Source organism: Annulohypoxylon maeteangense (genome assembly GCF_022496945.1).
Source record: "Annulohypoxylon maeteangense strain CBS 123835 unplaced genomic scaffold GGS22scaffold_13, whole genome shotgun sequence".
NCBI classification, from domain to species: Eukaryota; Fungi; Ascomycota; class Sordariomycetes; order Xylariales; family Hypoxylaceae; genus Annulohypoxylon; species Annulohypoxylon maeteangense.
The window spans coordinates 253,051-279,148 of record NW_025953260.1 but is presented as its reverse complement, the minus strand read 5'-3'; the positions used below and the strand labels follow the sequence as shown (position 1 = coordinate 279,148).

The 26,098-nt window shown below is 48.1% G+C and overlaps 12 protein-coding genes across 12 annotated transcripts; 6 read left to right on the top strand and 6 right to left on the bottom strand.

The window, feature by feature from the left end:
* Positions 1-63: 63 nt before the first annotated feature.
* Positions 64-457, top strand: GGS22DRAFT_190406 (uncharacterized protein; the record flags this gene model as incomplete). The annotated part of the gene is made up of 2 exons (XM_047964970.1): positions 64-341; positions 397-457. 2 exons carry the CDS (start codon positions 64-66, stop codon positions 455-457), a joined length of 339 nt encoding a protein of 112 aa, XP_047816933.1.
* A 1,139-nt stretch (positions 458-1,596) lies between these two features.
* GGS22DRAFT_167870 (Metalloprotease) lies at positions 1,597-3,382 on the bottom strand. Its single transcript, XM_047962048.1, has 5 exons — positions 2,591-3,382; positions 2,329-2,537; positions 2,137-2,269; positions 1,897-2,072; positions 1,597-1,832 (listed from the first exon to the last, which is right to left on the bottom strand). The coding sequence occupies exons 1-5, from the start codon at positions 2,855-2,857 to the stop codon at positions 1,760-1,762; spliced, it is 858 nt and encodes a 285-aa protein (XP_047816932.1). The 5' UTR covers positions 2,858-3,382; the 3' UTR covers positions 1,597-1,759.
* Positions 3,383-6,171: 2,789 nt separating this feature from the next.
* GGS22DRAFT_190404 (kinase-like domain-containing protein) lies at positions 6,172-7,110 on the top strand (the record flags this gene model as incomplete). The annotated part of the gene is made up of 2 exons (XM_047964969.1): positions 6,172-6,384; positions 6,442-7,110. The coding sequence occupies 2 exons, from the start codon at positions 6,172-6,174 to the stop codon at positions 7,108-7,110; spliced, it is 882 nt and encodes a 293-aa protein (XP_047816931.1).
* A 612-nt stretch (positions 7,111-7,722) lies between these two features.
* Positions 7,723-8,280, top strand: GGS22DRAFT_190403 (HotDog domain-containing protein; the record flags this gene model as incomplete). The annotated part of the gene is made up of 1 exon (XM_047964968.1): positions 7,723-8,280. The coding sequence occupies one exon, from the start codon at positions 7,723-7,725 to the stop codon at positions 8,278-8,280; it is 558 nt and encodes a 185-aa protein (XP_047816930.1).
* A 527-nt stretch (positions 8,281-8,807) lies between these two features.
* GGS22DRAFT_190402 (tannase and feruloyl esterase) lies at positions 8,808-10,585 on the bottom strand (the record flags this gene model as incomplete). Its single annotated transcript, XM_047964967.1, has 3 exons — positions 8,808-9,920; positions 10,024-10,158; positions 10,217-10,585. The coding sequence occupies 3 exons, from the start codon at positions 10,583-10,585 to the stop codon at positions 8,808-8,810; spliced, it is 1,617 nt and encodes a 538-aa protein (XP_047816929.1).
* Positions 10,586-12,424: 1,839 nt separating this feature from the next.
* GGS22DRAFT_35735 (FAD binding domain-containing protein) lies at positions 12,425-14,334 on the top strand. Its single transcript, XM_047966893.1, has one exon. The coding sequence runs from the start codon at positions 12,560-12,562 to the stop codon at positions 14,171-14,173; it is 1,614 nt and encodes a 537-aa protein (XP_047816928.1). The 5' UTR covers positions 12,425-12,559; the 3' UTR covers positions 14,174-14,334.
* Position 14,335: 1 nt separating this feature from the next.
* On the bottom strand, positions 14,336-17,055 carry GGS22DRAFT_35750 (putative benzoate 4-monooxygenase cytochrome P450). The gene is made up of 5 exons (XM_047966896.1): positions 16,361-17,055; positions 16,111-16,302; positions 15,728-16,053; positions 15,137-15,671; positions 14,336-15,064 (listed from the first exon to the last, which is right to left on the bottom strand). The coding sequence occupies exons 1-5, from the start codon at positions 16,803-16,805 to the stop codon at positions 14,874-14,876; spliced, it is 1,689 nt and encodes a 562-aa protein (XP_047816927.1). The 5' UTR covers positions 16,806-17,055; the 3' UTR covers positions 14,336-14,873.
* Positions 17,056-19,217, bottom strand: GGS22DRAFT_35742 (uncharacterized protein). Its single transcript, XM_047966895.1, has 2 exons — positions 18,180-19,217; positions 17,056-18,107 (listed from the first exon to the last, which is right to left on the bottom strand). The coding sequence occupies exons 1-2, from the start codon at positions 19,103-19,105 to the stop codon at positions 17,306-17,308; spliced, it is 1,728 nt and encodes a 575-aa protein (XP_047816926.1). The 5' UTR covers positions 19,106-19,217; the 3' UTR covers positions 17,056-17,305.
* Positions 19,218-19,646: 429 nt separating this feature from the next.
* On the bottom strand, positions 19,647-20,950 carry GGS22DRAFT_35740 (uncharacterized protein). The gene has a single exon (XM_047966894.1). The coding sequence runs from the start codon at positions 20,452-20,454 to the stop codon at positions 19,774-19,776; it is 681 nt and encodes a 226-aa protein (XP_047816925.1). The 5' UTR covers positions 20,455-20,950; the 3' UTR covers positions 19,647-19,773.
* A 171-nt stretch (positions 20,951-21,121) lies between these two features.
* Positions 21,122-22,257, top strand: GGS22DRAFT_167862 (Rrp15p-domain-containing protein). The gene has a single exon (XM_047962047.1). It carries the CDS (start codon positions 21,159-21,161, stop codon positions 22,125-22,127), a length of 969 nt encoding a protein of 322 aa, XP_047816924.1. The 5' UTR covers positions 21,122-21,158; the 3' UTR covers positions 22,128-22,257.
* A 10-nt stretch (positions 22,258-22,267) lies between these two features.
* GGS22DRAFT_167859 (ferredoxin) lies at positions 22,268-23,604 on the bottom strand. Its single transcript, XM_047962046.1, has 3 exons — positions 23,380-23,604; positions 22,888-23,246; positions 22,268-22,837 (listed from the first exon to the last, which is right to left on the bottom strand). Exons 2-3 carry the CDS (start codon positions 23,109-23,111, stop codon positions 22,489-22,491), a joined length of 573 nt encoding a protein of 190 aa, XP_047816923.1. The 5' UTR covers positions 23,112-23,246; positions 23,380-23,604; the 3' UTR covers positions 22,268-22,488.
* A 130-nt stretch (positions 23,605-23,734) lies between these two features.
* On the top strand, positions 23,735-25,862 carry GGS22DRAFT_167857 (mitochondrial fusion and transport protein Ugo1). Its single transcript, XM_047962045.1, has 2 exons — positions 23,735-24,409; positions 24,490-25,862. The coding sequence occupies exons 1-2, from the start codon at positions 23,936-23,938 to the stop codon at positions 25,552-25,554; spliced, it is 1,539 nt and encodes a 512-aa protein (XP_047816922.1). The 5' UTR covers positions 23,735-23,935; the 3' UTR covers positions 25,555-25,862.
* The last annotated feature ends 236 nt before the right edge of the window (positions 25,863-26,098 follow it).

Here is a 26,098-nt window from a genome sequence, read left to right as displayed (position 1 = left end):
GCCAGCAATTCGTCGGGTTATTCACCTAAAACGGGTTTGTAGGAGTGGACGATGTTCTCAGCGATGTATCTAGGGATATTAACTATCCTAGCACTCTCGTGCATTGTCGGCGCACGACCCATGAAGCATTATGAAGGGCTAGCTGAAACTTACATTCAAGTCCTTGGTTCGAACATAGTGGCGAACAATACTGTCGCTACACCCCACACTCCCGTCACATCTTCCACGGGCGCCGACATGTCCGATTCCACATGCAAGCCGTTCGAGATGCCGGCGGTCCCACAGGAATGTCTCCAGAAATCGGGAGAGCTGGCTTGTATTGGATATTCTTTGTATTGCAGGTGAGAGGAACATTTGAAAGGCGATTTATTTGTTATTTCTGACGCCATTATGCAGGTTCCCTACGGACTGGGGTGTTGGGTACGATCCGGTTGGAGAATGCTGGACTTGCAAATGATTGGTTGTCTCGGAAGCAAACAAAACGGTCGATCACCTGCACCAGCCTTCGACTTTTCACGATAGGAGTGGATGAACGTGAAGGCATAAAGCGACAATATTTTTTGCGAGCAATTGCACGGAACGTCTGGAGATGCCTGCCTAGTAGGTACGGCCTGATATAGCGATCAACCACCGACTAGATCTACATCTGGATCCGAAGTTGATCACTTTGGAAGCAATAAATCGTTAACTCAACTGCTCAACTCGAAAGAATTTTCTTTGCGGCACAATATTGCTTTTTCTCTAGCGCCTCTTCCGTGCCGCAAGTTACCTATGCTTCATGTACCTAGTACCTATCTGGTACCTAAGCATAATTTGTAGATCACCACGTGGCTGTCTTACAAGCCCACCAGGATCGTCGTACAAGATGCAGAGATCATCGGATTTGCATATTCTAGATAAGGAAACCTAGCCTTCAACTATGGGACCTATCAAAGCTACCGAGAGTCTCAGGCTAACATAGAAATAGTTAAGCCCTCTAACGACATTTGCCTAGTTGCCGCCTCTCCCACACTATACATCATTTCCTACCAATCGTCATGGGCCGTTTGCAACTTGGGAGGCCTGTCTGCCTACCTGGGTAGGTACCTTGATGGCTACAGAGGGAATCAGGGGGTGTACCTATCTTGGACTTCCGCTCAGCCACCCACCCGCCCGAGTTGCCGGGATCTCGGGTGTCACAGATCTTCGGGACGCGGCTGCATGGGGAAAGTTAATTCGCACGTCAGAAATACAAGGGGATCTCATCTGAACTTTATTTTAACTCTAATCTAGAGAATCTTGCCGAACATTTGGGAAACGTTAAAGGGTTAGAGTTATCCGCCGGGCTGATTTAGGTTTATTGTAATCATTTTTCCGCTATCACTTGATCCATAGGCTGATCTTACTCATTGCACTATTTTATTAGCACTAGGTACGAAACGAAATCTGCGATCCTAACAACATTTTCACGTCCTTTGCTAAGTAACCGCTACAAGAAGAGACATAGGAATTAACCGCCTTCACAATGCTTATCGGGAGCGAGCTGAGCACTAGGTACCTAGGTAGGTACTTAGGTAAGTAGCTTGAAGCAACAATCACGAGGTGCGAAGTTCATAGTTTGCTTGATGTTGATTTCAATTATAGGTAATCCTAGAAGATTTTTCACTAAATCCCCAACGCTACTACAGTGGCCAACCTTCTATCGACCGCTTCACCAAACACAATGCTATCGAACTTCTGGTATAACCAATAATCCAACATCCTGCATCAAAAACATCCTCTAAGAACGGTAGGTGGACCAAGCGCTATACATGCGCGCCTCCTGGCCAGCGGTGAATTCTTCATAGCAAGCACTACAGATTGTGGTTAGCTAATGACCGGAGATCATGACAATGACAACTACGAGAAATAACTTACTCGTCAGAGTAATCCATGTAGTTGTGGATGGGGTCGACACCGCCGCCGGGGCAGCTGTCTCGGCCGACAGGGCACCCGGAAGATGCGGAAGCCTGGGCAGGAGTGTCATCGACAGAGTCTCCGCTTCCGCTGCAGCCACCTTGGAAGGTGTGGTAAAGGTTCATCCAGTGGCCGACCTAAGGCGTCGTGTCAGCCATTCCGTCACAGTTTTGACCATTAAGTTTGAGCGCAAGTACTTACTTCGTGAACAACGGTACCACCTAGGTTATAAGGAGCTGCGCTGCCGCCGGGCACAGACTGGCCTAAGATGGTGCATCCATCAAGGTAGAAATCGGTCGAACCCGACTGTGCGGTCGTGGGGAAATAGCAGTACCTAAATTAGGTGTCAGCATCTAACCTTGGAGAAGACTTCATAAGATTGACGGTACGTACCCGAGCAGACCGCCTCCAAGATTGCCGAGGAAGTAGACGTTGAGGTCCGAGTAAGTGCCCTTGCGGAGCGCTCGCTTCATTGCTAGCTCACTTCCGTCGCTCGCCCAGTTAGAGTTGACCGTGTAGTCGGTGCCAACTAGGTTGAACGTGATGCCGTGGGGAGAATAATCTTTATTCATCACAGCCAACTGGTCGGCAATCATGGTTGCCTACACAACGGTTAATATATGGATATGGACAGGATTCCCAATGTTCCACTCACAGTTAGATAGCCGTCCGCAACACTTGTCGACGCCGCCACGACGTGGAAGTAGGTGTTCACGGTGATCGACGCAAGAGCGCGAAAGTTTCCGTTCACGCGCATCTCTCGCTCCTTCTGAAGCATGACTTCAGAAGCTGCCATCTGCTCGGGAGTCGGATCAGGGGTTCCGCAAAGCCTGGTAGAGTTGTCCCCGGCCCTTGGGAAGATGTAGTGGGCCGCGGCCGAAGAGGCCAAGAGGGCGGCAGTGGCAGCAGACTTGAACAGCATCTTGAATCCGAATTACGAGGGAGCTACTCCGATGATGGGATGAGAAGAAAGGACGAAATGGTTCGTTGACTTTTAAGCATCAAACTTTTTTTTAGCTGAGAGCTTGACGAACACCTCTTATAGTCGTTTACATAACGAAGGGGGTAGATAACGGCTATCAGGCTAGCTATCGATATTACAACAGGTCCGCGCGAAGCTACCTGGACCTCAGCTACCTGCCTAATCCGCATTATCATGTATCTGCCGCCCGTTCTCGTACATGGCGAATACCGCGATACGAGAGCCGTGGGTTCGCTGCGTGACGCGCGGCTGGCCAATCATCCTTCGGCATTTTATAGTAGGGTCGCTCGAGGCACGAAGTACCTCAGCTTACGATAACCACGGTATGCAGCTTTGACTCTTCTTCTTCTAGAAGGTTTGAAGGAGGGCGGTCTCGACTTTCGAGAAACTCTACCTGGAAGAGCAGGTTACCAGTAGTAGTAGTCCTTGGAGGCGTAACAGACTATCTGGAAAGAGAAGCTGGAGTTGCCCCCTGTAAGATGCACCTGACAATCCTTTCCTTCATCAATATATTCTCCATCCTATCAGCGCAAGTACCGAATGTCGTACATACCGGGGACGGGGTGGTAAGCGCGCAGGCATCGCTCCCCGGTGATATCGGCTAGGACCGATCGCGGCAGCTTGGCGTACAGAACCCTGATTAGCGACAGTAGCAGTAAGCTTTAATCCTAGCTAGATGCACTGTAGTGTCGTGCATCAGCCTGCTTCCAAAGCTGAAGAAAAAAAAAACTCCCGGCCTTTGGATCCCTTGGCTGCCATTCCCGTCACTCGCCGAATCAGGGGATACGCTGTCCAATTACCACGGCGACATTTATTAATGAGGTCACCCGCCTTGGTGCAGGAGAGATAAGGGTAATCGCTTAATCACTAATATGTGGCCGACCGCTTTCCTGTTGCGGTTGTTACCTACTTAGGACTGTTACCCTGACTACAGGACCGGCTGATGGCGACCTTATCAATCATGAAAAATGCGAGTCTTGGCGACCTCGTGAAGAAATCATGATATTGTACCGGTGAGACTTTACATACATTTCTTAAGATCAAATGCTGTCGAAATAGATACCTCGGGAGCCAAGCCGCCAAGGAATGCAACGTTGGCCCTTTTTTTTTTTGGCAAACCCCGTTACGATAGCTAATGGCTTCAGGCGCTACTTTTAGCGATGTTCCGCGTATAGTCAAGTACCTATATTCGTGTCCGTATTAAAGCTGTTAGGGAAGCTCGTTCCTGAAGAAATGCGCGGATCCATCCGCGTAACTAAAACTGCTGTTACTAGTTGACCGATAACAAATTGTGACAGGGCAATTAGGTAATACTGTTTGAGGTCACCTGATTGCCCCCGGGAAGAGCTCCCTGATTATGTCAGCTAAGGGTGGATATATTAGACCAGATCGCTTCTGGGAGCGAAGCTCCCTTTTCCTTAATAAATCATACCTTTCACCATGCGAGAGATCAGGCACCAGATAACTACGTTATACAAATTGAGATGGATATTCTTTGTTCTGACTTCATAATACTTTAATATATAGGTAGATTAGGGATGACTAAGGTAATCACAGTGGCAAATTCATTCTACTCCGATGTTTCTTTCACTCTCATCTCAGATGTTACTCACCTGTGTACGTATTTCGTTCGTTTTGACGGTTTATCTTACTTGATATATCACCAGACCTGTCTGTGAGATGACAGAAGAGTTGCATATGTCTCGATAGAAGTAGCCGATGCTATTATCTACCCAGGTAAGTGAAAGACGCAGAAAGTGGCCTCGATGATTGAAAGCCTAGACTAATTGGATTAGTGGCATTGGACCTTCATGGGAAATTGTGGATAGAAGCTAGAGAATACGAGAAACTGGAAATCAAGATATCCATGGATGATGTATCGACTTCGAAACGACTCTCTAGATGGGTATCTCCCTGGGTTAAGTTTAGAATATTCTATGATTGACAATGTGCGTTAACATCCGAAGGGCCGAAGGAAAATGCATAACAATAGGGCAATCCGACGATAGTCATTAAGGCCATTTTCGTTGTTCTTTTATAAGTTCGTGGTGTACATCTCAATCGTTAGGTAGATTATATGCTAGATACGCAGAATAGAGTTGGTAATTATATTGAATCAGCTAATACTTGGTACCTGTTTTTACATAATATCGAGGTATTCTTTATATGTCACGAATATACTACGCGATATCTCTTGAACGTTCATGTGAAGTCTTACACAGTACCTTCTATTCCAAAGACGCAAATTCTCCCAATTGAATTGTAGACTTTGATCCTTAATTCTCATCAGGTATCAAGGTTAGTGGCATGATAATTCCTGAAGAATTCATTACGAAACTGTTCCAAATTCTTAATATAAGAGTTTCGTGCCTCAGTCGAATCTCGCCATGACCAATATATCTACTAGGTACTCATTCTTTTGCCGAGATAGAAACTCCTAGATAGGTCTTTCACTCTGTCAAAGCATTCTATATAGGTAGATACGGAGTCTTACGATGTGTAGGCTTTGACATGCATAACTACCTAGTACCAATGCCTCATAATTATGGTGATACAAATAAACTGCCCAGGTATTATTTGACTCTTCACTAACATTACGGGTACCTTCATGTTGGTATTCAGTGATCCTGATGACCTTGACCTAAAGGCTTTCTAGAGTCCTTTAAATCACTACGTACTATCTAGGTACTTGACCCGAAATATAATATTTTCTAGTTGTTACAAGATCTCCCATTGGTGACTCGGTTCACTAATAATGTATACAACTCTTGCTATTTGGTGTCTCAAATTTATCGAAAATTTCATCCAAGTTACCACATACTCATCATTGTCGTCTCTATAGTACCGCCGTAGCCACTTGACGGGTATTAAGCCAAGCGTTTACAGAAGCGTGGGCATACGAATTCGAATAATCATCTCATCTACCATACATGTAACAGATTTTCTCCACGAGGGAAATTCCCAGATTATATACAGCATCACCTGGCAAGTACCTGTCATTTCAACCTCTGACGAATTCTAGAATAGTTGTTATCCACCAAGGCACTTAATACAATAGGTAAATATTTAAAAATATTTCAACACACAATGTTTATCTTTCTATTTCCCTTCCTACTTACGCGCATCTCCCCAATTCATCACAACTTCACATTTATATTCGAACCCATTACTATCCACGAACAATTTCCCCTACCTTGATCAAACTCAGAAACATCAACTTCACCTATCCGCTGGACCCAGGCTTGTCCGAAAATATGGCAAAGATAGCTACAAGTCTACGGCTGGAGCCGGCAGAGGAAGTGATATACAAGGTACTGAAACCTATTGGCTCCGGAGCCATGGGAAACGTATACAAGTGCGAGAACAAGGATGGAGAGTTGATGGCAGTCAAGAAGGTCAAGCATCGAAAATCCGACGTGACTTTCCAAATCATGCGTGAAGTTAGAGTCCACAAAAGCCTACAGCACGTACGTCAAAATAGACCACCCTCTTTATTTTATAACATGCTAACACTATACCGATAGCCGCATATTGTGGAGATATTTTACCATCAATTCAACTACGAGGAAATGGTTCTCGAGATATTCCTCGGACTCAAGGAAGGAAGCTTGGGTTCCTTGTTGGCCAATACCGCAACTTTGACGATGCCCAAAAACTTCGGATTTATTTCCAATTACCTCAAGCAGATGCTTGAGGCCCTCGATTATCTAGCATCAGAGAATGTCATCCACCGCGACATCAAGCCCGGAAACATCCTCTACGTGATGGATTCCAATAAGCAGCCAGTTTTCCAACTCGGAGATTTCGGTCTTGCACACGACTTCTCTTCCGGCGAAAGGGTTCCGAAGAGCCGTGTTGGAACTACAGGCTATATGGCTCCAGAGGTGGAAGGCAAGCTGATCCAAAAGCGTCAGACACATAAGCTTGATGTATGGTCGTTATTCATGACTTTGGTATGGATCGTCAATGTAGATCGCTTCCGAACTAGGTCAAAGGTCACTCTCGGCCCCAAACAGTGCTTCGAACTTGCTGAGAAGGCTGCCAAGTCGCAATTGAGTATCTACTGGCAGATGGCGGAGTTACAGCCTGAAGACAGAGCATCTGCGGCCCAGATGTTGGTCCTTCTCTACCAGGGCGAAGGCCTATCGACGCCACGCAATCAGATCCCTCCCTTGAAGGTTGACAAGTCTTAGACCCGTGTTTTTAGGAGTTCGGCGCTACCTAATCAGAAGCATCGTTTGCATATATCTGCAAATGTCTTCGTCTCTTCGGTATACAGATTCAAGGGAAGGGAGATCGAACCGTTTGACTCGTTGATGGGTTAATTGAACTTGGAGTTAGGGGAATCTGGATGGGACTCGGCTGCTTGTGCTTAAGTCTTTACCTAAATACTACAAGGTGGAAAAAGCTTCACCTATTCGCAAAAATGAATGAATGAATCAAATCAAGTCTATTGTGTAGGTACCCAGGTGAACATAAGGGGTGACTTGATTATGTAAGCTGATGAGGTAAGGGGGCTTTCAAAGTGGCCCGTGCGTAGTATCAAAAGTGACATCGTGTAGTCTTAGTAATACAGGGATGAGAAAAGAGGCGTCCGGAAGGATCACCTGCAGCGAGGGCGGAAAAATACAAGGGTTAGGCGGAATAAACAAGCCACTTTTCAGCGTCCAATCAAATTGCTACTCTTCATGTAGGCTGTAACCAACCCGCCCCCCAATTTAATGCCCAGAACATCATCACATCCAAACCCACTAACCTTAGGCGACTCATCGTCATCTACATCGACACAATCGACACAGTTCAAGATGCCTAGTGTTTTATCTTCCGACTATGAGCATTTCGCCTCTATCGCATGGTGTGCTAAGCACCTGCGTGGCCGGAGAGTTATCGCCGGTTCGCCAGCTAGCCGCAAAAGGAAATCCAACGGGGAAGACTCACTTTACGCGGAGACCTTAAAATCCCAAACTACCATCTTAGCCATGTTAGAGGTCTACGAGGAACCTAAGTCGCCAATGGACCGCGTGGATTCTCTTAAGATGTTTTTAACCCTCGGCTCCGGCTTAAACGGACACCCGGGCATCTGCCACGGCGGAATCGTTGTGGCGATTCTTGACGAGGTCATTGGTCTTCTCATCCCGACCAACCAGCAAAGAGGGTCCATGAAGGATCTGCCATTTATGACGGCTTATCTCAACACCGCCTTTCTAAAGCCTGTTCCTACCTGCGCGACTGTTCTAGCGCGAGCTAGGATTTTGAAGGTAGAGGGGAGGAAGTATTTTGCTGAGGGATGGATCGAAGATAGTGAGGGGGCCGTGTTAGCTCATGCTGATGCTTTATTTGTTACGCTGAAGAGCACTTTATAACCCGGCCGCCATTTATCACATTGTAAATCTTCTCGGTTCAAGCGAGGATGGTTTATGCGAAGCGCTTTAATTCGAAAATATTATCCGTACGTACCTTCTAAGACTGAGGTACTTGGGTCTTCTTGGGCCTTGGTTCGCTGATTCTCGCGAACACTCAGATGGCCAAAGATTGTTACGGATGATACTAGGTATCCACAGGTGCGGAATACCTACCTGATTGAGAGAACGTTCTGCTTCGATAGAAAGCATGGTATGACATCTGGTTTCTATCATGATGAGGTATGATAAGATCTACGTCTAGAAAGGGATAGAGCGCTGGTCAGCATTCCTATAAGACTAGGAGGTTCGGGGAATGTGCAATCGGGTGGTGCATGATGAAGTACTCAACGGGTAGTTGAACACTTGGAGTTACGAGGGGTTGCGACAGTCAGAATCCACATGAGTTCGTCATTTAGCCAGCATCTGAATTATTATTTCAATTCACACATTACGTATGTGTCTACCCTATCTGATCTGGGCTTTTATATCTAGTACAAGCTTCTGCAAGCCCAGCTGCTTGATCTATCAGGGTCCCCTCCGAGGTATTTCGATTGTTTAGGATAGGGGCAAAGCGGCCGCTGTCTCTCAACCCCTAGTGTAGCGGTATCATTCACGAACTTCGTCGCAATGAGCTGATCTGGGGCCTTTCCTTCTTCTACCCATTTCATCATGGACAGGATGATATCATGGTCCGCATCCTCGTATCCAGGCACAGAATGTGTTGCCCCATCAAGCGATTGGCTCGCACTGGCGATGTACCAAGGAGCATTGTCCGATGCAGAGCAGTGGTTCATTCCGGGAATCAAGAAGAAGCGATAGAAGTCCTCGACTTTAACGCCCTTAGGTACGAGAGTCCGGACTACCTGGTCGTGGAAGTAGACACTGCTTCCAGTGGGGATCAAGGCGTCTGCTGCTCCGTGATACATCAGGATCTTGGTTCCGCGCTCCGATGATGGGCTGAGGTCGAAATTGTCAGCAGTGGCGCCACTAGGGTTGATGGTGTCCGCGAATTGAACGTCGCTATACGTGAACTTCGTGTAGTCCCAGTCGGAATTATTATAAGTCCAGTATTTGAACAAGTCAAAGGCAAGAGGCGTCAAGTCCGCTCCTAATGAGAAGGTCGGGTCCGTCCCAAGTGCCATTGAAGGAAACACGTATGTTTGGTTGGCATCTATCCACGGGTTGTAGAATTTGTATAGGGTATCCAACTGTGCGGGAGTGAGGCACGTCGTTTGGTTCGAGCTCGGTGTGCACAAGAGTGCTTCGTAGTTAAAGTTGCACGAATACGGCTCGTTAATGATACCATCGACCAAGCCATCTTGAGGATCGCATTGCTTGGTGATCTCTGGAACGACGATCTCACTAAAGATCGAGGGATCAATATGTCCAGGGTCGGTGTCCGGACGGTTAGAAAGGCCCAACCTCAAAGTATTCGCGGCTAGATGGACAGTCCACCAAGCTGGAGCTCCAACAGAGATTCCATCAAAGGAATCGGGATGCAGCTGAGCTTCTTTGAGACCTTGTCGGCCTCCAGTCGAGCATCCTGCGTAGTAGGAATATTTGATTCCATCCGGGCTTGCGTAATATGCCGTAATGATTTCCTGATAGTTAATTATTAGATGCAGTCTAAGATGACGACCAAGAAACATTTCCATGTTCTTGTCGAATGCCTTGGTCGCAACTTGTAAGGGGAATGAAACTCACCTTAGAAAGCACAACTGACCCGTGCATGGCTCGGTAGCCCCAGTCGATCAAGGTCTCGGGAGCATTGAGACCCCAACTACCATCGATGGCAGAAGAATTATGCCCAGTATCAGTCGACATCGAAGCGAACCCGTACTAATTGGAGACATTAATGAACACCCACAAATCAGATATCCGAGTACTAAGTAATTACCTGAGAGAACATCCCCATGTCGGGCCAATTTATGCCACCTCCAAATCCACCATTTCCCGTGGTAAGGAATCGGCCGTTCCATGTCTTGTCCGGGAGGAAGAGACCGAAGTTGTACGACGAGTTTTCGGATGACCTGACATTGATACCAACAGCACAGAGTGCTGGTAGTTTCGTGGCATTCGTGGGGAAGGGGATGTCGACCGCGCCTTGACCGAAACTACCATTCTGCGGGATAGCCTTTACGAAGTTAATCGTGGCATTCGAGTTATCTTGGAGGATTGTCGCAAAAGCTTCGGTCGTGCATTCAGCAGCCAGGACAGGCGCTGAGGCCGCGAGAACTACGAACGGAAGCGCAGAAAGTCGATGCATGCTGGGCGAACGCTCTAGACGACTGGGGAAACCGTGAACGCATCATGGTGGGCATGATCGAGCTATTAGTACTTTTCCAGAAGCACGATCCTTGAGCATTGTGGACATTATGTCAAACTTGACGCGCTGCGTGCGCATTGAACCGTTGCATCGGCACGCTTTTTCTGCAATTGAAATACCACCGAGGAGCATGGTTCTCCAGTGGGGTTTGCCGGGAGCTATCCCACCTGGGCGTGGATCGGCGGATAAATGGCATGGGAGAGGAACGCAGTCGTCATGGCATTAGCCCTGAAAGCTTAGTCTCGTGGGGCTCTGCCATGGATGAAGACGCTGTCAGGGCTGGTTATTCCCTTGTATGCTTCTCCATATCAATCTGCCGAAAGAGATGAGAGTTCTTAGATCGTGTTTTCCCCCCAGTTCGGATGGAAATTACGGGACTCGACCAAGCTAACCTTCTAGTTTGGAGACCTACCCCGAAATTCGGGTACTTTGACTTCAATTGGCATAATGAACTTTTTTCTTTAATAGAGAGAATAAGAATTGTCGCGTCATGAATTAGTCATATTTGACTATCATGCAACGGCTCTGTTTCTATCGAAAACGTTTAGTCGACCCCTCTTCCTCAGTGTAGCCATTTGCACGATCTTTTGTGTCTGTTGACCTCTGGGCAGTGTTCTGGAAGTCTGCTAAGTCTCGTCTTGACCAAGCTCAGGCAGACTATGTTGACGAGTTCTCCCATATCATCTATCATTCTTACATCACTCGGAGCGCGAATTCATCGACGTTATGCGATACTTCGTGTGCAAGGTTGAGCTACACTATTAGATACGAAGGGGCCAGACCATGCTCCTGCGGAGAAGTGGTGACGCTAATGCCCGCGACTATATTGATTGAACCGTCAACAACATGAACCCGTGGTGAGTAAGTACCTAGTGAGGGAGTGGACGACCACGGAGCCAACGTTAGCGGGTCGTTATTATCGATTACTATTCATGACAGTCCGAAATTACTTCCGTCCACCGGACCCGATGTCGGGTAACACAATCGGCTACGACCCGGAAGATGTCAGCCACAAAGTTTAATAGTTCGGACCTCCGACCAGAAGGCGCAGATTTATATCGGACAAAGGCTGCACTGTCTGCAAAATTCCCATATCATTACCTCGCGCAATTGTGCACAATGATTAAATCCAAGGGATTATGTTGCGGGCCATATTTGTTGAGCTATTATAGATAGTTCCAAGACGAGTACTAAAAAGGCAGTTCGGTGATTGGTGATTCATTGAGCTGGCTTACAACTTGAGGATACGACAATCGGGATGATGCTCACGGATTTATTAACTCGCCTTCACAGAATTCCGATGTCCTCATTTCTGTGAACAAGAATAATTGACGCTCCAGTGTCAGCTCTAGTCATGGGATCAATCAATCTAGCTTAGCGCTACTTCACTGTTCGTCTAACGACACAGATCTACCATCCTCTTGCTAATAATAAGAAACAGGCAGCAAGTTAAGACAAATTCACGAATTCGGCACGGGTGCAGGCACTGACTCATGCATCCCGATCCACGTTTTCCCCGGGTAAGATCGGATGTAAGTCACTTGCAGCAAAATTCGGCAGGGGGACGGCGGCAGACCGAGATACCGACCAGTCGCTCTCTGATCTGATTGGTCAATTATGCCGCCTTGTCGGCGGCGCCATAGAGACGACTCCGGCCTCTCCACTTAGCTGAAAGCGGCATTCCAGCCCTACTACTCAATTTGGTCTGAGCTGTCTGAGGTAATCAATTCATGTGGATACTTGCGATGTCACTGTTTCTCACTCAAGGGCATATAAATAATTTAGCCGGATCATCCCAAGCTTGAGCTATCTCTTCTACACACTTTGTATACATCAGACTAACACTTCATATCAACTTTCGTACCATCATCACTTACCTATTCATTTCAATACGCCACCATATAATTCATCTGAATGGAGAGCACCGACGTCCTCATCATCGGCGGAGGTCCCACAGGGGTAGTATTAGCTCTAGAACTAGCAGCCCAGAAGATCCCCTTCCGCCTCATAGACAAGGCATCAAGCCGTTCAGACAAGAGCCGTGCTCTAGTCGTGCAGCCACGCACACTCGAGTTACTTAACCGCCACGGCATCGCTCGCGACCTCCAAGAACGGGGGTTCACCACGTCCCGCGGTAGATATTGCGTCAACGGAAAAGAAGCGGCCAGGATCGAAGTTGGGGAGGATGCGGCGTTACCTAATACGGCCTTCCCGTTCCAGAAACTGATCTCGCAGGAAGACACGGAATACTTCCTAGACGAGTGCCTCGAGAAGAAGTACGGGCGAAAGGTAGAGAGGGGGCTGGAAGCTCAGACTATCGTTCAGGATGCCGATGGTGCGACAGCCACATTTAGCAATGTCGGGGATAGTACAGGAGAGACGACGACGATAAGGGCCAAGTACGTCGTTGGCTGCGATGGAAGTAAGAGTGTTGTGCGCCAGGCCGCCGGTCTCACATTCGATGGAGAATCCTACGAGCAGCACTTCATACTCACAGACACTCATGTAGAGTGGGAGACTCCCAATAAAGATGCGATCATGTGTTTCGGCCAAGGAGTGCTAGCTGTACTGCCGCTGAAGAATGGGATGGTCCGTGTCTTCGCATCGGGGGCTAATGTTACGGAGAGAGAAGGCGGCCCATTACTTGAAGATTTCCAGGAGTTCTTCGATAAGATGGTCCCGGTAAAAGGGAAGCTGCACGATCCGACCTGGCTCACACGATTCTATCTACATCACCGGGGCGTGAACAAGTATAGCAACGGTAGGCTTTTCGTCGCCGGTGACGCCGCCCATATCCACAGTCCGGTGGGTGGTCAGGGTATGAACACCGGAATCCAAGATGCTGTCAATCTGGGTTGGAAACTTGCGGCCGTCATTCGAAAAGAGCGACCAGCGTCTTTCATTGATAGCTACCACGGCGAGCGGTTTCCCGTCGGGCAGAACCTCCTCAGGGGCACGGATCGAGTATTCACGTTTATGAGTTCGACCAACCCGATATTTATATTCATTCGCAATCTCCTTTTACCCTGGCTTCTGCCGTTGCAATTTGGTAATAAGAGCCGTGTTCGGGAGATGTTTAGGGTTATGGCTGAGTTCGATATCACATACCGGGATTCCGGTTTCGTGGGAACAGCTCTAGGTCTCAAGGGAAGCAATGTTCGTGGAGGAGACAGGATGCTCGATGGCAAAATTGAGGGACCGGAGGGTGAGAAGTACTTACTCGACTTGGCTGACCCTACATCCTACCATCTTATGCTGTTCTCCGGTGTTGGCGCCGAAGCAGCCTCGGAGGGCGATTTACAGCGGGCCGAAACCAAATTCGTTGAAGAGAGTCCTGTTGCCGCCAAGGTACATTTGATATTTGGCGAAAAGCCGAATGGTCAGTCGGGATATGTTGATAAAGACGCCGCATTACATAAGGATCTGGGCTTCAGTCAACCGACTTACGTCCTACTTCGACCAGACTCTTACATCGGCCATGTCGGCCCTCTATCAGCATTAGATGATCTCATCAATTGGCTGAAATAATCCCCAAACCGGAAAGGGTTGACCACGGATGTAAACGTGTATATAGTACTAACCTCTCATCTCTAGCAGTTTCTTCACCACATAGATATACCCATATAATTCATAGAGATTTTTTTTCCCCAGGCGCAGAGCTAGGCTACCTTCAAAATCTACATTCTCCTCATCTATTGATATAAATGTGATACGGACCATACCTACTTGTGCAGCTTACTTCGTATGGCGGGCATAGAAGAAGCAATTCGGGGGTGAGAAAGTCGGGGCCAACACTGAACAGCGGCCACGGGTGTAAGCTGAAATGCATTCGCACCCTATGCCTTCTTTCGTTAGTGGCTAGAGTCCCTAGCCTATAGCGCTTATCCACTAAGATATAGTGGTAGGTTACACCTAACCTTGGAACTCTTTGCTGCAGGGCTTGGGCTTAATACAGTATCTAACCACGGCCATACACTGGGTAAGCCACCTGGCTGACGTACGCAACTCTTGACACCGGCGTTCACAATGAATATAAGTAATAAATTAAGTAGGTACTTAGACGTCGCATGACAACATTCTATGTCTCCAGCCATCCCCTCAACCTCAGATCCGCAATTGCATCCACATAAGTAAAGCAAGTAAGCGAGAGAGTAAAGCGTCACGCGCTGAGTAAGATCATAACCATGGTCCATCATAAGCTTCTGTGTCACGACCATAACCCCTCTCTTCACTTCTTGCGCGGCGTGAACAGGAGTTTGAGAGGGGGTAATCCGGTGGTGAAGGTATCCTTAACCTCGGTATCGAAAATCTCACCCGTTTCACCAGGCGCGAACTCGATATCGAAGTTTTGCGCTATGCTGCAAAGCCCGATGCTCAGGTTCATGATGGCCAGGCTTTTCCCGGCGCACATGTAAGGACCTACAATCAGTCAGTATAGTATTTAGATCAACGAGGCTACTAGGTAGGTACCTAGTCTTCATTGGAACATACCTAAGCTGAATGGCATATACGGCGATCCAGCAGTCCCCATCTCCTCGTACCGTTCTCCCCACCGTTCCGGGACGAACTCTCCGGCTTGCGTCCAGAAGCGCGGGTCCGTCTGGATCCTCTGCGTAGGTACGAAGACGTGAGTTTTGCCAGGGATGTATTGCTCGTCTACGTAGATACCCTCCGGTGGCGTAACTCGGTAGCCGCCTACCAGGACAGCTGGTTTGAGACGCAGAACTTCGTCGAGGATGTTGTTTATGTATGTGATAGATTTTACCTTTTCGTACGTCCAGTCCTCAGGGGTAGGGATGGCGGCGTCAATTTTAGCTTGTAGCTTCTTCATAACATGAGGGTTTTTGATGAGATAAAATAGGGTATTCGCTAATGTGATGCCGTTCGTGTCGCTCCCTGCTATTATCACGGCGCGACAGTCTTCCTCTAGCGACTTCGTCGTAGGAGAAGCGGAGATATCCTTTTCAATGACAGCTTTGTAGAGCCAGGACATGATGGTCTGGGGAGCTTTTTCGGGCGTATAATCCTAAGAGTTATTAGCGCGTGAGCGATTACGAATTCATCCCGTTCGAGATAACTTACATTATGCGTCAATTGCAATAGGGAATAGACGTATTGATAAAAAGGGGCAAAGCCCGTGCTGGGTAGACGACTCAACATGTTCAGTAACCAAGGGACGTGTTCAAAAACTCCTAAAAATTCCATATGGTCATGGATGGCCGTGATCGCGGGATGGTCTTGTCCAGTTTCGACACACCCAAAGCTTTTTCCGAATCCGAGTTCGCCTATGATGTCGAAGGCTAGGTACATGGACCAGTCTCTGGCGTCTACAGGTCCCGTCTGCTGAGATATCTGGGAAACGAATTTGTCAACTAGAACTTTGGTCCGCGGCGCATACATCTGCAGTGCTGTCGTCCGAAAGTTAGACACGTCATTTTCTAGTTGTGGAAATGTTTGTACGATACCTTTAGATGAGACACCCTTATCCCATGCTCTGCGCCTTCGTCGGTGGTCATCAAAATCTGTCGCGCCGACGATGTGGCACTTCTTAGAGTCGTAATCTGTTTGCCCGTAGAAGGTCGATTTGAGACATTTCGAATTGGTGCCGTAGATGAGCTGAGGAGCCGATCCTCGAACGATACAAATCTCTCGCGGTCCTAATTGAGGTTCAATTGACCAAAATCTAAGCATGTGCCATAGGTTCATCTCATTTACCTGTGCGAATGAAGTCCCCATACTTTTCATGCATCTCGGCTACCACCTTGTGGTACTGGACACTCGTAGCCGCCCTGCGCGCAGAGAAGAATCGAGAAATCTTCAGATCCAATGGCCCGGGGAAGTTCCTCAGCCGATGGAAGAACACTCTATAGATGCCCATGCTAGTGAAGAGACCTCCATAGAAGCCAAGCGTAAGGATAGACACCCGTGTGAACGTATCAAAGAGAGAAAACCCATTGAGAAAGAGAGCAGTGCCAAGTCCGAAGAGGGCAAGGGTAAAAGTTGCGATGAGTTTGTACATGAAGAATTCTATATCCGTCAGCTGCGGGAGGGTGAGGTGAAACACGACACCCGCAAGCGCCGAGGATGCGGCAGCTTGGAAAGCATGCCCGTGGGAGAAAAGGCTAAAGCCTTCAAGTGGCATAGAAAGCAACGAATCCATCTCGGGGGTAATGACCTAAGTTAGCCGGATAGATACAATGAACATACCACAAGAAATCAGTCGAGTCGACTGCGCTTCTCGTCTTTATATGGTCAAATGAATGCCCTCACTAGCCACGCACGGAGATACGACGACACCAATGAACACGTCCCATATCCATCTCTCGATTTTTTTACCCGTTTCGTAGTCACAGTATTGGAAACCCCGCTTTGCTATTCGAGCAAGGCAGCGTATAGCGCGTATCTGTATCGTATCGACCGCCGTCGATTGGATGACCTAATTGTGATACGATGGATTGATGGAGTGTCAATGTTGCTCTGGCCGGTTCTATCGTTTGCCGGCATGGTGACACAGATGGCACTATACCATCAAAATTTATAGGCGCGCAGCCCCAGTGTGCCGTGATTGGTTGGTTTACTATCCATTAGGCAAGTGATGCAGCTGTACGCGATCTTAGTAGATATTTCATTAGGTTATAGTGATCGTGATATGACGTTGGACTATTCCAAATCCAGAATGACAAGACTAGCCGACATGGCAGGGAGTGTCTCTATTTTCAACTGCCCGTCGGACAGTTCCCATGACAACCCACCAAACGCCACGGTTGAGATACTGGAAACAGTCATTGGCAGCCCTATGGATATTGGACCAGGCACATCCTCGTACGCTCCATTCACCACGCTCGCCATAACCTGCCCTCCTTTAACCCAGTAAGATATGTCAACAAGCGGCCCATCAGCAAGCTTGGTGTTACCGTCAGGCTGACCGCCTAATAGGAAGTCACGCACAGGTGCGTTAGTGACTACAGCCGCCATTTGGGAGTGAGCCGCGAATAGTTCCTGGCTGGTCGGCCACGTCCAAGCGAAGGTACCCGCGACACCGCGGTTGAAGGCGAGGGCGTTCATGACAAAGGCCTCGGCAGTGGTAGGGTAACGGAACCAGTAGTCTTCGCCGTAGAACGCTTGCGGGTTGATGAATTTAGGAAGCGGCCAGCGACCGAGCCACTTCTCATATTGGATCAGATTGTCGAGACGGCTAGTCACATCCTGTACGTTCCCGTTACAGTTGTCGCAGCCACAGTCCCCGAGTGTTCTGTTACACACCGTACCCCATTTGGAGAACGTACTATTAATCGCTATTGGATACGGATCGGCCATTAAAATATCTCCCCCGACAGAGTACTCTCCGAAATAGTAGTCCTGACAATTGAGCGTGACGGCTACAGGGTGATACGGGTCCAATTCGTGAATCAATTCCTGTGCTGCTGGTGTGGTTTCGAAGGGGACTTGCCAGCCATCAGGCCTGTGACGCTTAGTACATGTAATTGAAATATGGGGTAGGTAAAAAGTTCAAATAAGACACGCGGGAACTTACTCGTCAGCTGTCCAGTATGCGAAAAGTGAGCTACGGTGCTTAATAGTGTTCACGCGCTGCTCAACCTCAGTCAGGTTCTTGTAAGAGCCGCGCAAATCAAACATGAAGCGCATACTCGACGCGTCCATACTATCGTACACCGGATTCGTGTCGGCGAAGCCCGCTAGGGAGACGATCCCATTGAGGCCCTTCCCGTCGCTAGAGTACTCGCTCACGAATCCTGCACTTTCTACCGTGCTGTTAGACCCATTATACAGTCCGTAAAATCCATACGGCAGTAACGGTTCGAAAGCGCCACCCGTCTGCGCGTTTCGAAAAAGCAGTCCGCCGCTTAGATTGTCGATCTTAGTCGCGCTTCCTTCGGGAGCGATGTCTGGCAAGTACCGGAACGAGCTACTCGCCATGTAACTTTGCTCACCAAACTTCGACATCCCGAAGAGCACGACATCGTACGGAGCTAGTCGAGGCTCTAGGCTGGATAGATCAAAGTCGAATGCGGCCGCCGACGCATTGATCGGCGCGCTACCCTTAACGATTGGCCCACCGGCATTATTGTCAGATGCTAGACTGATTGAGAAAAATAACTCCGTGAACGGCTCTGTCACGGACCCGTCCGTCGTCGAATTTGTCCAGGGCTCGCCGTACCAAGGCGATAGTGCTGCGTTCACGATAATTGACCCTCTCTCTTCTCCTTCTAGATATATGCTATGCCGTGGCTTAATTTGCACGTACAGATTCGGTGAGCCGTCGGAGTTGATTAGAGCAGGCTCTGTCGTTTCACCGCCGGGCTCGAAAGAGGGATACCCAGGTTCGTAAACCTTTCCACACCACCGCGGCCATCCCGGATTTTGTCCGGTCTCATTCTGAGACTGGGCGCATGCTAAGGTCGCGGCGAGAACGCCGCTGACGAATGTGAATCGTACCATGAGCACGAGGCGTCGTCCTCAATAAAAAAGACGCGATTGATAGGTCCGTGTGTGGCCTAGGAAAATGAGAGGCATTTGTTTGCGAGCCGCTCACCCGGATTATCTTCATCGAGAGACAGCTGAAAGCAAGTTTAAAAGACGGGATGCAAGATATACATATCCGACATATGTGGTAAGCTTGGAAAAAGCAAAGACCAATTGATTGCAACGTTCCACACGGACTTCCTATTTAAGAGAACCAAAGGGAGACAAGTGGAGGATTTCGATCCCCGCACGGAGACGCGGATATAAGATAGGTAGATCGTCATCTGAAATGAATAGTGGTAGATGTTTATTATTTGTAGATAATGTAGGTACTAGGTAGATAATATGAATATTTATAAGTGAAGCGATAGATGAACTTCGGTGAAACATAGTCAAATGTTCGACCGATTTATGTAGTATTCTCGACTTGATATCGCGATTGAAGTTTTCGTCTTGACCATATTGTTGGTTACCTAGGTAGGTACTAGGTAGTTACGTAGAAATTCCTAGAATTTGAGGTCGACGTAAACGAGGGGTATTGACGAGAGGTATCATTAGATGCTTGGCGCGTCGTAGTATCGGTGGTGGCGCCCGTGGCGTTTCGTGCGAGTAGCAATATCGAAAATGTCCCATTGAACACGGAATTAAAGAGCTGCAACTACACCGACGAACATCAATCCAAGGACGACCCATATCCTTATTCCACCCGCCATCTTCTGGTCGGCGTACGTGCCGCATCCGTTGCTTGTCGACGTGGATCCCGCAGTCGCAGATGAGGCGGTCTTTGACGAAAACATACTCTCAAACGGGTCTACAGCCGCCGATGTCCAGCTTGCCGGTGCTGCGCTCGCTGTCACGGCAGTCGACACCTCAGACGGGTCTAGCGCGTCATTATACATCCGAATAACGCACCAGCTATCCGCGTAAGATATGTCGTCCACGATATCATCTGGTAGATCGCCTTTGTACACGAATTTCATGCAAGACACGACGTCGCTAGGCCAGCCGGATTCGATGCCCTCCGTGACGGTAGGGGGAGCCGTCTCGGTAGCTCCACCATGTCTAATGGTCGATGTGTAAGACGTCGTGATGGCCGGCAATTCGCAGAACTGCATCTCGCAGCCCGTGTTTCCCGGTATACGCAGCAGGGGCTGGTTCGCCTCGTCACAGCATCTCTGAAGAGATACTACGCCGTAGTGCATGTCTGGCGGATTATCCGAGTCCTTAAATTGGAAGGTTACGCCGCAGGCATATTCGGATATGTTTTGCAGGGCGTTGTGCGTGTTACACGTGCTGTCGCTGTAGCTGCTTAAGATACCCGCCATCTTGTTAGGGTAGTGAAGGATGATCTACCAGTTGAATATCTTGGTGCTCGAATATCGTCCACGGTATCTTGATTCTTCGCTACCCCTGAATAATGGAGTCTTGAGTTTTGAACGAGTGTTGCTCCCAGCTCTCGGATAACAAAGGAGGTTATATCAGAGTGAAATATCTTCCAGGTGAGAGAACAGGAATAAGAACGAGTGATCGACTAAGAACATCTCTTGGTCCAATTGAGTGACGAAGCGAACGTGTTATAACATCGCGAAGTTCAGAATCGAGGTATAACTTATCTTCACTTAGCCTTTATATGAATCCGGAATCTGCGCCGTAATTACTAGGTAGGTAGCGATGCTTGGCAACTTAATGCCATCCAGGGGCTCTGGAGTCTTGATTCCTACCTGATTACATGATCATATCATTTACCGCTGTTTGGAAATATGAGCATTCGCATTCTTGTAGAAAGGAGAAATTATGAAAGGTGAACCTTTTATATCACAGAATTTGGTAAAAATCCGATTCTAGCGGTTGATAAGTACCTTTGTACCTATTAGGTAGTGCAGATACCTGTTAGCTTCAGTCTTATCTTATCAAATGGCTTATAAGTGGGTCTACATAGTTCAATTGAAGTTTTTCGGCAGAAAAAGTTACGAACGATGGGAATGCAACGGACAATCATCAACCTGCACCAAAAATAAAAATATAGAAGATGGCCGGGCCAAACATCAGAAAGCGAAATCGCCAAGACTTCAATTCGAAATCAAAGTCACAAAGGCCAAACAAGAAGCAAAGGAAGGCCCTTCAATACCACAGCGACTCGGATGAAGAAGGCGACAATTCCGAGTTCAAGCCCGTAAATCTCCTCGACTCGGATAACGAAGACCTCGACGATATCTTAGTAGACGATGTTCCATCCGGATCAGATTCAGACTCCGGATCTGATTCTGAGTCAGAGATTGATCTAGCGCGCACAAAACTTACCACGAAACAACGGAAGACGCCAGCGCAAAAACATGCCACCGATGCGCCTAAAAGCGACGACTCAAAAGACGAACCAGAAGGAAGCGAAGACGGGGATGAATATGAAGATGTAGATGACGACGACGATGAAGGGGATGAGGGCACAGATTCCGACGATGGCCAATCAACGACACAAAAAACTAAATCAAAACGTAACGACCCTGATGCCTTTGCGACATCCATGTCGAAGATTTTATCCACCAAACTCTCCACTACGAGGCGCGCAGACCCAGTCCTCTCACGCAGCGCCGAAGCCCACCAAGCCGCCAAAGATGCCGTCGACAACGCATTAGAAGCGAAAGCACGGAAACACATGCGCGAGCAGAAGCGCCTGGCACAAGAGAAGGGTCGAGTGAAGGACATACTTGTCGGCATCGTGGACGAAGAGACCGGTGTACCCGAGACAACTACGCAGGAAATCCAGCAGACGGAGAAGCGACTCAAAAAGGTCGCGCATAGAGGTGTTATCATGCTATTCAGAGCCGTTAGGGAAGCGCAGGAGAGAGCTGCAGAGGCTGACAGAGATACGAGGAAGGACGGTATAGTAGGTGTGCAGAGGCGGCAAGAGAAGGTCAACGAGATGAGTAAGCAGGGTTTCCTCGACCTTATTGCCGGAGGTGGTGGTAAGCTGAAGAAAGGCGCATTGGAGGAAGCTTGAGCCCATCTCTTCAAGCTTATGGGCATATACCTAGGTACCTAGTATACACCTGGGCACCTAATGTACCTACCTAAGATTCCTTATACCAGATCAATACCAGATCAACACCAGACATGGATTGATACCAAAACTTGGAATACCTCATGAACATAACCTCGTTAGAGTTGGGGTTCGGGTCTATCGACGCCAGCTATTCCGTTGCACGTATAATACATTTTATAGCTCAGTAGTAGCTATCCAGACGCCTATTTTCACGCTACCACCACGCCGTTAATTTGCACCCGGTCGTATGGTACAATGCACCGATTTCATCATTTCATTTCTTAAGGGCCCTTGCATCTTTGTTAGAAAATGTCCTTCATTACTTCGAACCGAAATCGCTTGCTTGGAGATTTCTCGTCATAGAGGGTAGTTTGACTCTTAACCCGTCCAGCTCCTTCGTCATCGTGATCTGGCAACCCAATCGACTCGTCTCCGTCAAGCCGAATGCTAAATCCAGCATGTCGTTCTCGTCGTCTTCGGGCTCCGCCATCTTTTCGTAGAAATCCTCGTCGAGAACTATTACATGACATGTAGAACATGCACATGATCCTCCACAAGCTCCCTCCATCTCTAGGTCGTGCGCTTGCGCAATGTCGAGTAAGTTGTCTCCCTCTGCCACGGCTATTTTGTGTTCCTTCTCGTCCTTATCTATGAACGTTATGTAAAGTCTAGTTAACCGTTAGCTTAAGTTGTATATGATAGGCAAATTAACCCTTACTCTTCACCCTCCTTAGGCTTATGTATGTGGCCATGCTGATGTGAGGGAGATGTGCTAAACTGTCGTAATAAAGGAGCAACGGCCCGAGAGCGATGTATTAACGGCGAATTAAACTTTATCCTACTCCTCGTCGAAAGCGTAGACTGGCTCAATTGTGATATAGATCGGAAAGAAGGATGTCGAAGTGTTTGTAAGCTTCGAACGAGGGTTCGAGGTGTCGCCATTGTGTCAACGTCAACGTCCGAAGATTGCGACTGAAGGATTCGGGGTTTTCGGCGACAAGGTGGGATAGAAAAAGAAACCCCTCGTACTATGGATATGGGATAATAATGGAGAGCCAGAGGATTAGACCGTATAAGCTATTTTAATAGTATCAGCCTCTCATTGCGATATTGCTCCGATTAGAAAATAATAGGTAGTATTATAGAGATCGAAATAGGCTCGCATCTAAGCTTGCATCTAACAACATAGAAGGTAGAAAAAATAACGAACCAGGATACTTGAAAATGATTTCAGTGATGCGACGCGACATAATTCGACCAATGAGAAGAAGGCGAATTGAATAGCTCCGATAAATTCTTCGAGAGACTGGTCCGAGGGCGAATTTACACCGGCGACCGATCGTTAGAACTTCCCTCAATCGATTAACTCCGAGATTCTAAACTAGATCGGATCCTTAAAAAATTCTTATCGATCCTTTCATTATCTTATCGCTTATCAATATGAGGGGTCAATTGAATTGCATAACCTTTTCAGATTTCCACAATTTCCACAATTTCCACAACTCTTTTCATAATTGCCATTCGTCCGCCTTTTATCCTTGAAATTTTTAGCATTTTTAGCATATCCACCCTGTAATGCGTTGTACAATTCCAGCCCTGAAGTACAACTGTAAATCCCAACCTCCCACCTTACCTAATACCGCCTAGAGTAACCTCTCCACCGACGACAATTATTTCCTAGGTTCCATCCCACTTTCACGATACTGTAGAATAGAACATGCTCACCGCAGTATAAGGCATACGGTACAAGTCCGATCCAGCCCATAATGTCCTCACCAAGAGAAGGCGTAAATCCTTTGCGCCCTTACTACATACCACCATCTATAGGAGAGCAGGTCGACGCTGTTCCGCCACAACCGAATCCATTTTCCCATGGAAATACGACGGTAGCAACCCCAACTGCTCCAAACAAATACGCGTCCAGGGCACGAGACATCTTTCCAGATATAGACTATAAGGATCACCTAGACGATCTGTCACCGTCGGCGGTTCAATCCGTAAAGCAATTCATAGACGAGCTATTATGGAAGTACACGTCGGTGCTCATGTCCCAACCCTTCGAGGTGGCCAAGACGATTTTGCAAGTGAGGATTCAAGATGACTTGGGGAACTTGAATACTCCTGAACCTACGAGGGCCCCAAGGAAAGCGAGCCCAGGTCTTATGAGCCCGACAAGCCTTGGAAGCCCAGATCTCGACAGCCCAAACCCGTTAAACCCAAAACGATCTGTATGGGACGAGGTATATCTAACAATTTACTATAACTTGGGGTCGTAGTTGTGGTTGTGGTTGTTAATGTGCTGGTGCTGATCAACTTCTAGGGTGGTGAGACGGATTCCGATCCAGAAGAATCTGCATATTTCACCTCTAGTACTCCGTATACGCCTACGCCGTCCACGCGATCACATAGAAGGAGGGGTTCGTCACCGTTAGGCTCTCCGAAACCGCCCCCAAAGGCCGAAGTCATGCCCCATCAACTCGTCCTTCGACGACCCGATTCCATATTCGACGTCATATCGCAACTGTGGTCGAAAGAGTCGGCGTGGGGTGTTTGGAAAGGGACAAATGCTACCTTTCTCTACACGGTACTGCAGTCATTGTTTGAGAATTGGTCGCGCAGTTTGCTGAGCGCGCTGCTAAACGTCCCGGATTTAGGACTAAAGGATGACGTCGATAGGCTAGTCGACGTCGCATCGCCCTATCCCTGGGCCTCTCTTTGCGTTGCCGCCGCCGCCGCTGTTGCGACAGGCTTGATTCTAGCCCCTCTCGACCTCGTGAGGACACGATTAATCGTGATACCTACCGGGCGTAGCTCACGCCGAACTCTAGCAACTCTGCGAGCTCTCCCTTCGTGGGTGTGCCCCACATCCCTGATAGCCCCCACGATGCTCAACTCCCTCGTTCACCCATTCTTCACCTTATCTACTCCTCTCGTCCTCCGCTCGCAGTTCCTAATCGACCGCGAGCAATCCCCTATGACTTTCTCGATCGCCAAATTCTGCGCCTCCTGTGCATCCTTATTCATCAAGCTACCCCTGGAGACCGTACTACGCCGTGGCCAGGTTGCGGTACTAGCAGAACCTACATATCTAGACGCTCTAGATGAGACCGGTCAGATGGACACGGTTGTGCCGCCCGGGCCATACAACGGTGTGGTCAGTACGATGTACACCATAGTATCCGAGGAAGGCTCGCGTGCCGTCGCGGCCAAGATTAAGGCTCCGCCTCGAGGCCGCAAGTTGAAGTCACCTAAGGCAGCAGATGTTATTTATAGAAAGGGTCAGGGCTTTGACGGTCTTTGGAGAGGGTGGAAGGTGAGCTGGTGGGGCCTCGTGGGTTTATGGACGGCTGGAGTAGCCGGAACTGGTGGTGAGGGAGAGTTTTGAACATCTTCTCTCGACCCACCTACTGCCTATCATTGCCTATCTGGCAAATCCAAGTAAAGAAGAGACGAACGGAGTTTTGGTGTTGGTGATGTTGATTCATGATGCCCTTTGGGCTAGCTATTCACTCCTCAGCAATGGGTTCATGTGCGCGAAAAGAAGATAAAGAGCACTTCATGAGATACGGCTTGATATCCCCTATTCATATTGTACGACCCAGATTCCGCTCGTGCGGGATTGCTTGTATGTACAAAGTTTTTGGAAAAGTTTATAGAGCTGTCGTTTCAGTCTACTCTCAACTTTCATACCTACTAGTTATGCGTTTCCGCCTTGGTTCTTGTGATTGGGATTGGGATATGAAGTTAGACTAAGTGGGTTGGTAGGTTCTCAGTAAGATTCTAACTGGATACCATTTGACGATGTTTAACCCCAAGACTCGTCCGTTTCGTCGGGTGTACTAATTGCCTCGGCGGCCGAATAGCTGGATATCTCGATTCCCCTTTTCAATCTATTATATAAACAATTATGGGTATAGTACGGGTGTAAC

Excerpts from the sequence above, each read along its gene's own strand:
- GGS22DRAFT_167857 (XM_047962045.1), top strand. The coding sequence starts at position 23,936 with ATGTCCTCACCAAGAGAAGGCGTAAATCCTTTGCGCCCTTACTACATA. Across the intron at positions 24,410-24,489 it reads AACGATCTGTATGGGACGAG|GGTGGTGAGACGGATTCCGA; the intron begins GTATATCTAACA and ends ATCAACTTCTAG.
- GGS22DRAFT_35750 (XM_047966896.1), bottom strand. The coding sequence starts at position 16,805 with ATGGATTCGTTGCTTTCTATGCCACTTGAAGGCTTTAGCCTTTTCTCC. Across the intron at positions 15,672-15,727 it reads TATTGCAATTGACGCATAAT|GATTATACGCCCGAAAAAGC; the intron begins GTAAGTTATCTC and ends AATAACTCTTAG. Across the intron at positions 15,065-15,136 it reads GTATATGCCATTCAGCTTAG|GTCCTTACATGTGCGCCGGG; the intron begins GTATGTTCCAAT and ends GACTGATTGTAG.
- GGS22DRAFT_35742 (XM_047966895.1), bottom strand. The coding sequence starts at position 19,105 with ATGGTACGATTCACATTCGTCAGCGGCGTTCTCGCCGCGACCTTAGCA. Across the intron at positions 18,108-18,179 it reads GCATACTGGACAGCTGACGA|GCCTGATGGCTGGCAAGTCC; the intron begins GTAAGTTCCCGC and ends TAAGCGTCACAG.
- GGS22DRAFT_167862 (XM_047962047.1), top strand. The coding sequence starts at position 21,159 with ATGGCCGGGCCAAACATCAGAAAGCGAAATCGCCAAGACTTCAATTCG.
- GGS22DRAFT_35735 (XM_047966893.1), top strand. The coding sequence starts at position 12,560 with ATGGAGAGCACCGACGTCCTCATCATCGGCGGAGGTCCCACAGGGGTA.
- GGS22DRAFT_167859 (XM_047962046.1), bottom strand. The coding sequence starts at position 23,111 with ATGGCGACACCTCGAACCCTCGTTCGAAGCTTACAAACACTTCGACAT. Across the intron at positions 22,838-22,887 it reads AAGCCTAAGGAGGGTGAAGA|ACTTTACATAACGTTCATAG; the intron begins GTAAGGGTTAAT and ends ACGGTTAACTAG.
- GGS22DRAFT_35740 (XM_047966894.1), bottom strand. The coding sequence starts at position 20,454 with ATGGCGGGTATCTTAAGCAGCTACAGCGACAGCACGTGTAACACGCAC.
- GGS22DRAFT_167870 (XM_047962048.1), bottom strand. The coding sequence starts at position 2,857 with ATGCTGTTCAAGTCTGCTGCCACTGCCGCCCTCTTGGCCTCTTCGGCC. Across the intron at positions 2,270-2,328 it reads CTTGGAGGCGGTCTGCTCGG|GTACTGCTATTTCCCCACGA; the intron begins GTACGTACCGTC and ends CACCTAATTTAG. Across the intron at positions 1,833-1,896 it reads TACATGGATTACTCTGACGA|TGCTTGCTATGAAGAATTCA; the intron begins GTAAGTTATTTC and ends CACAATCTGTAG.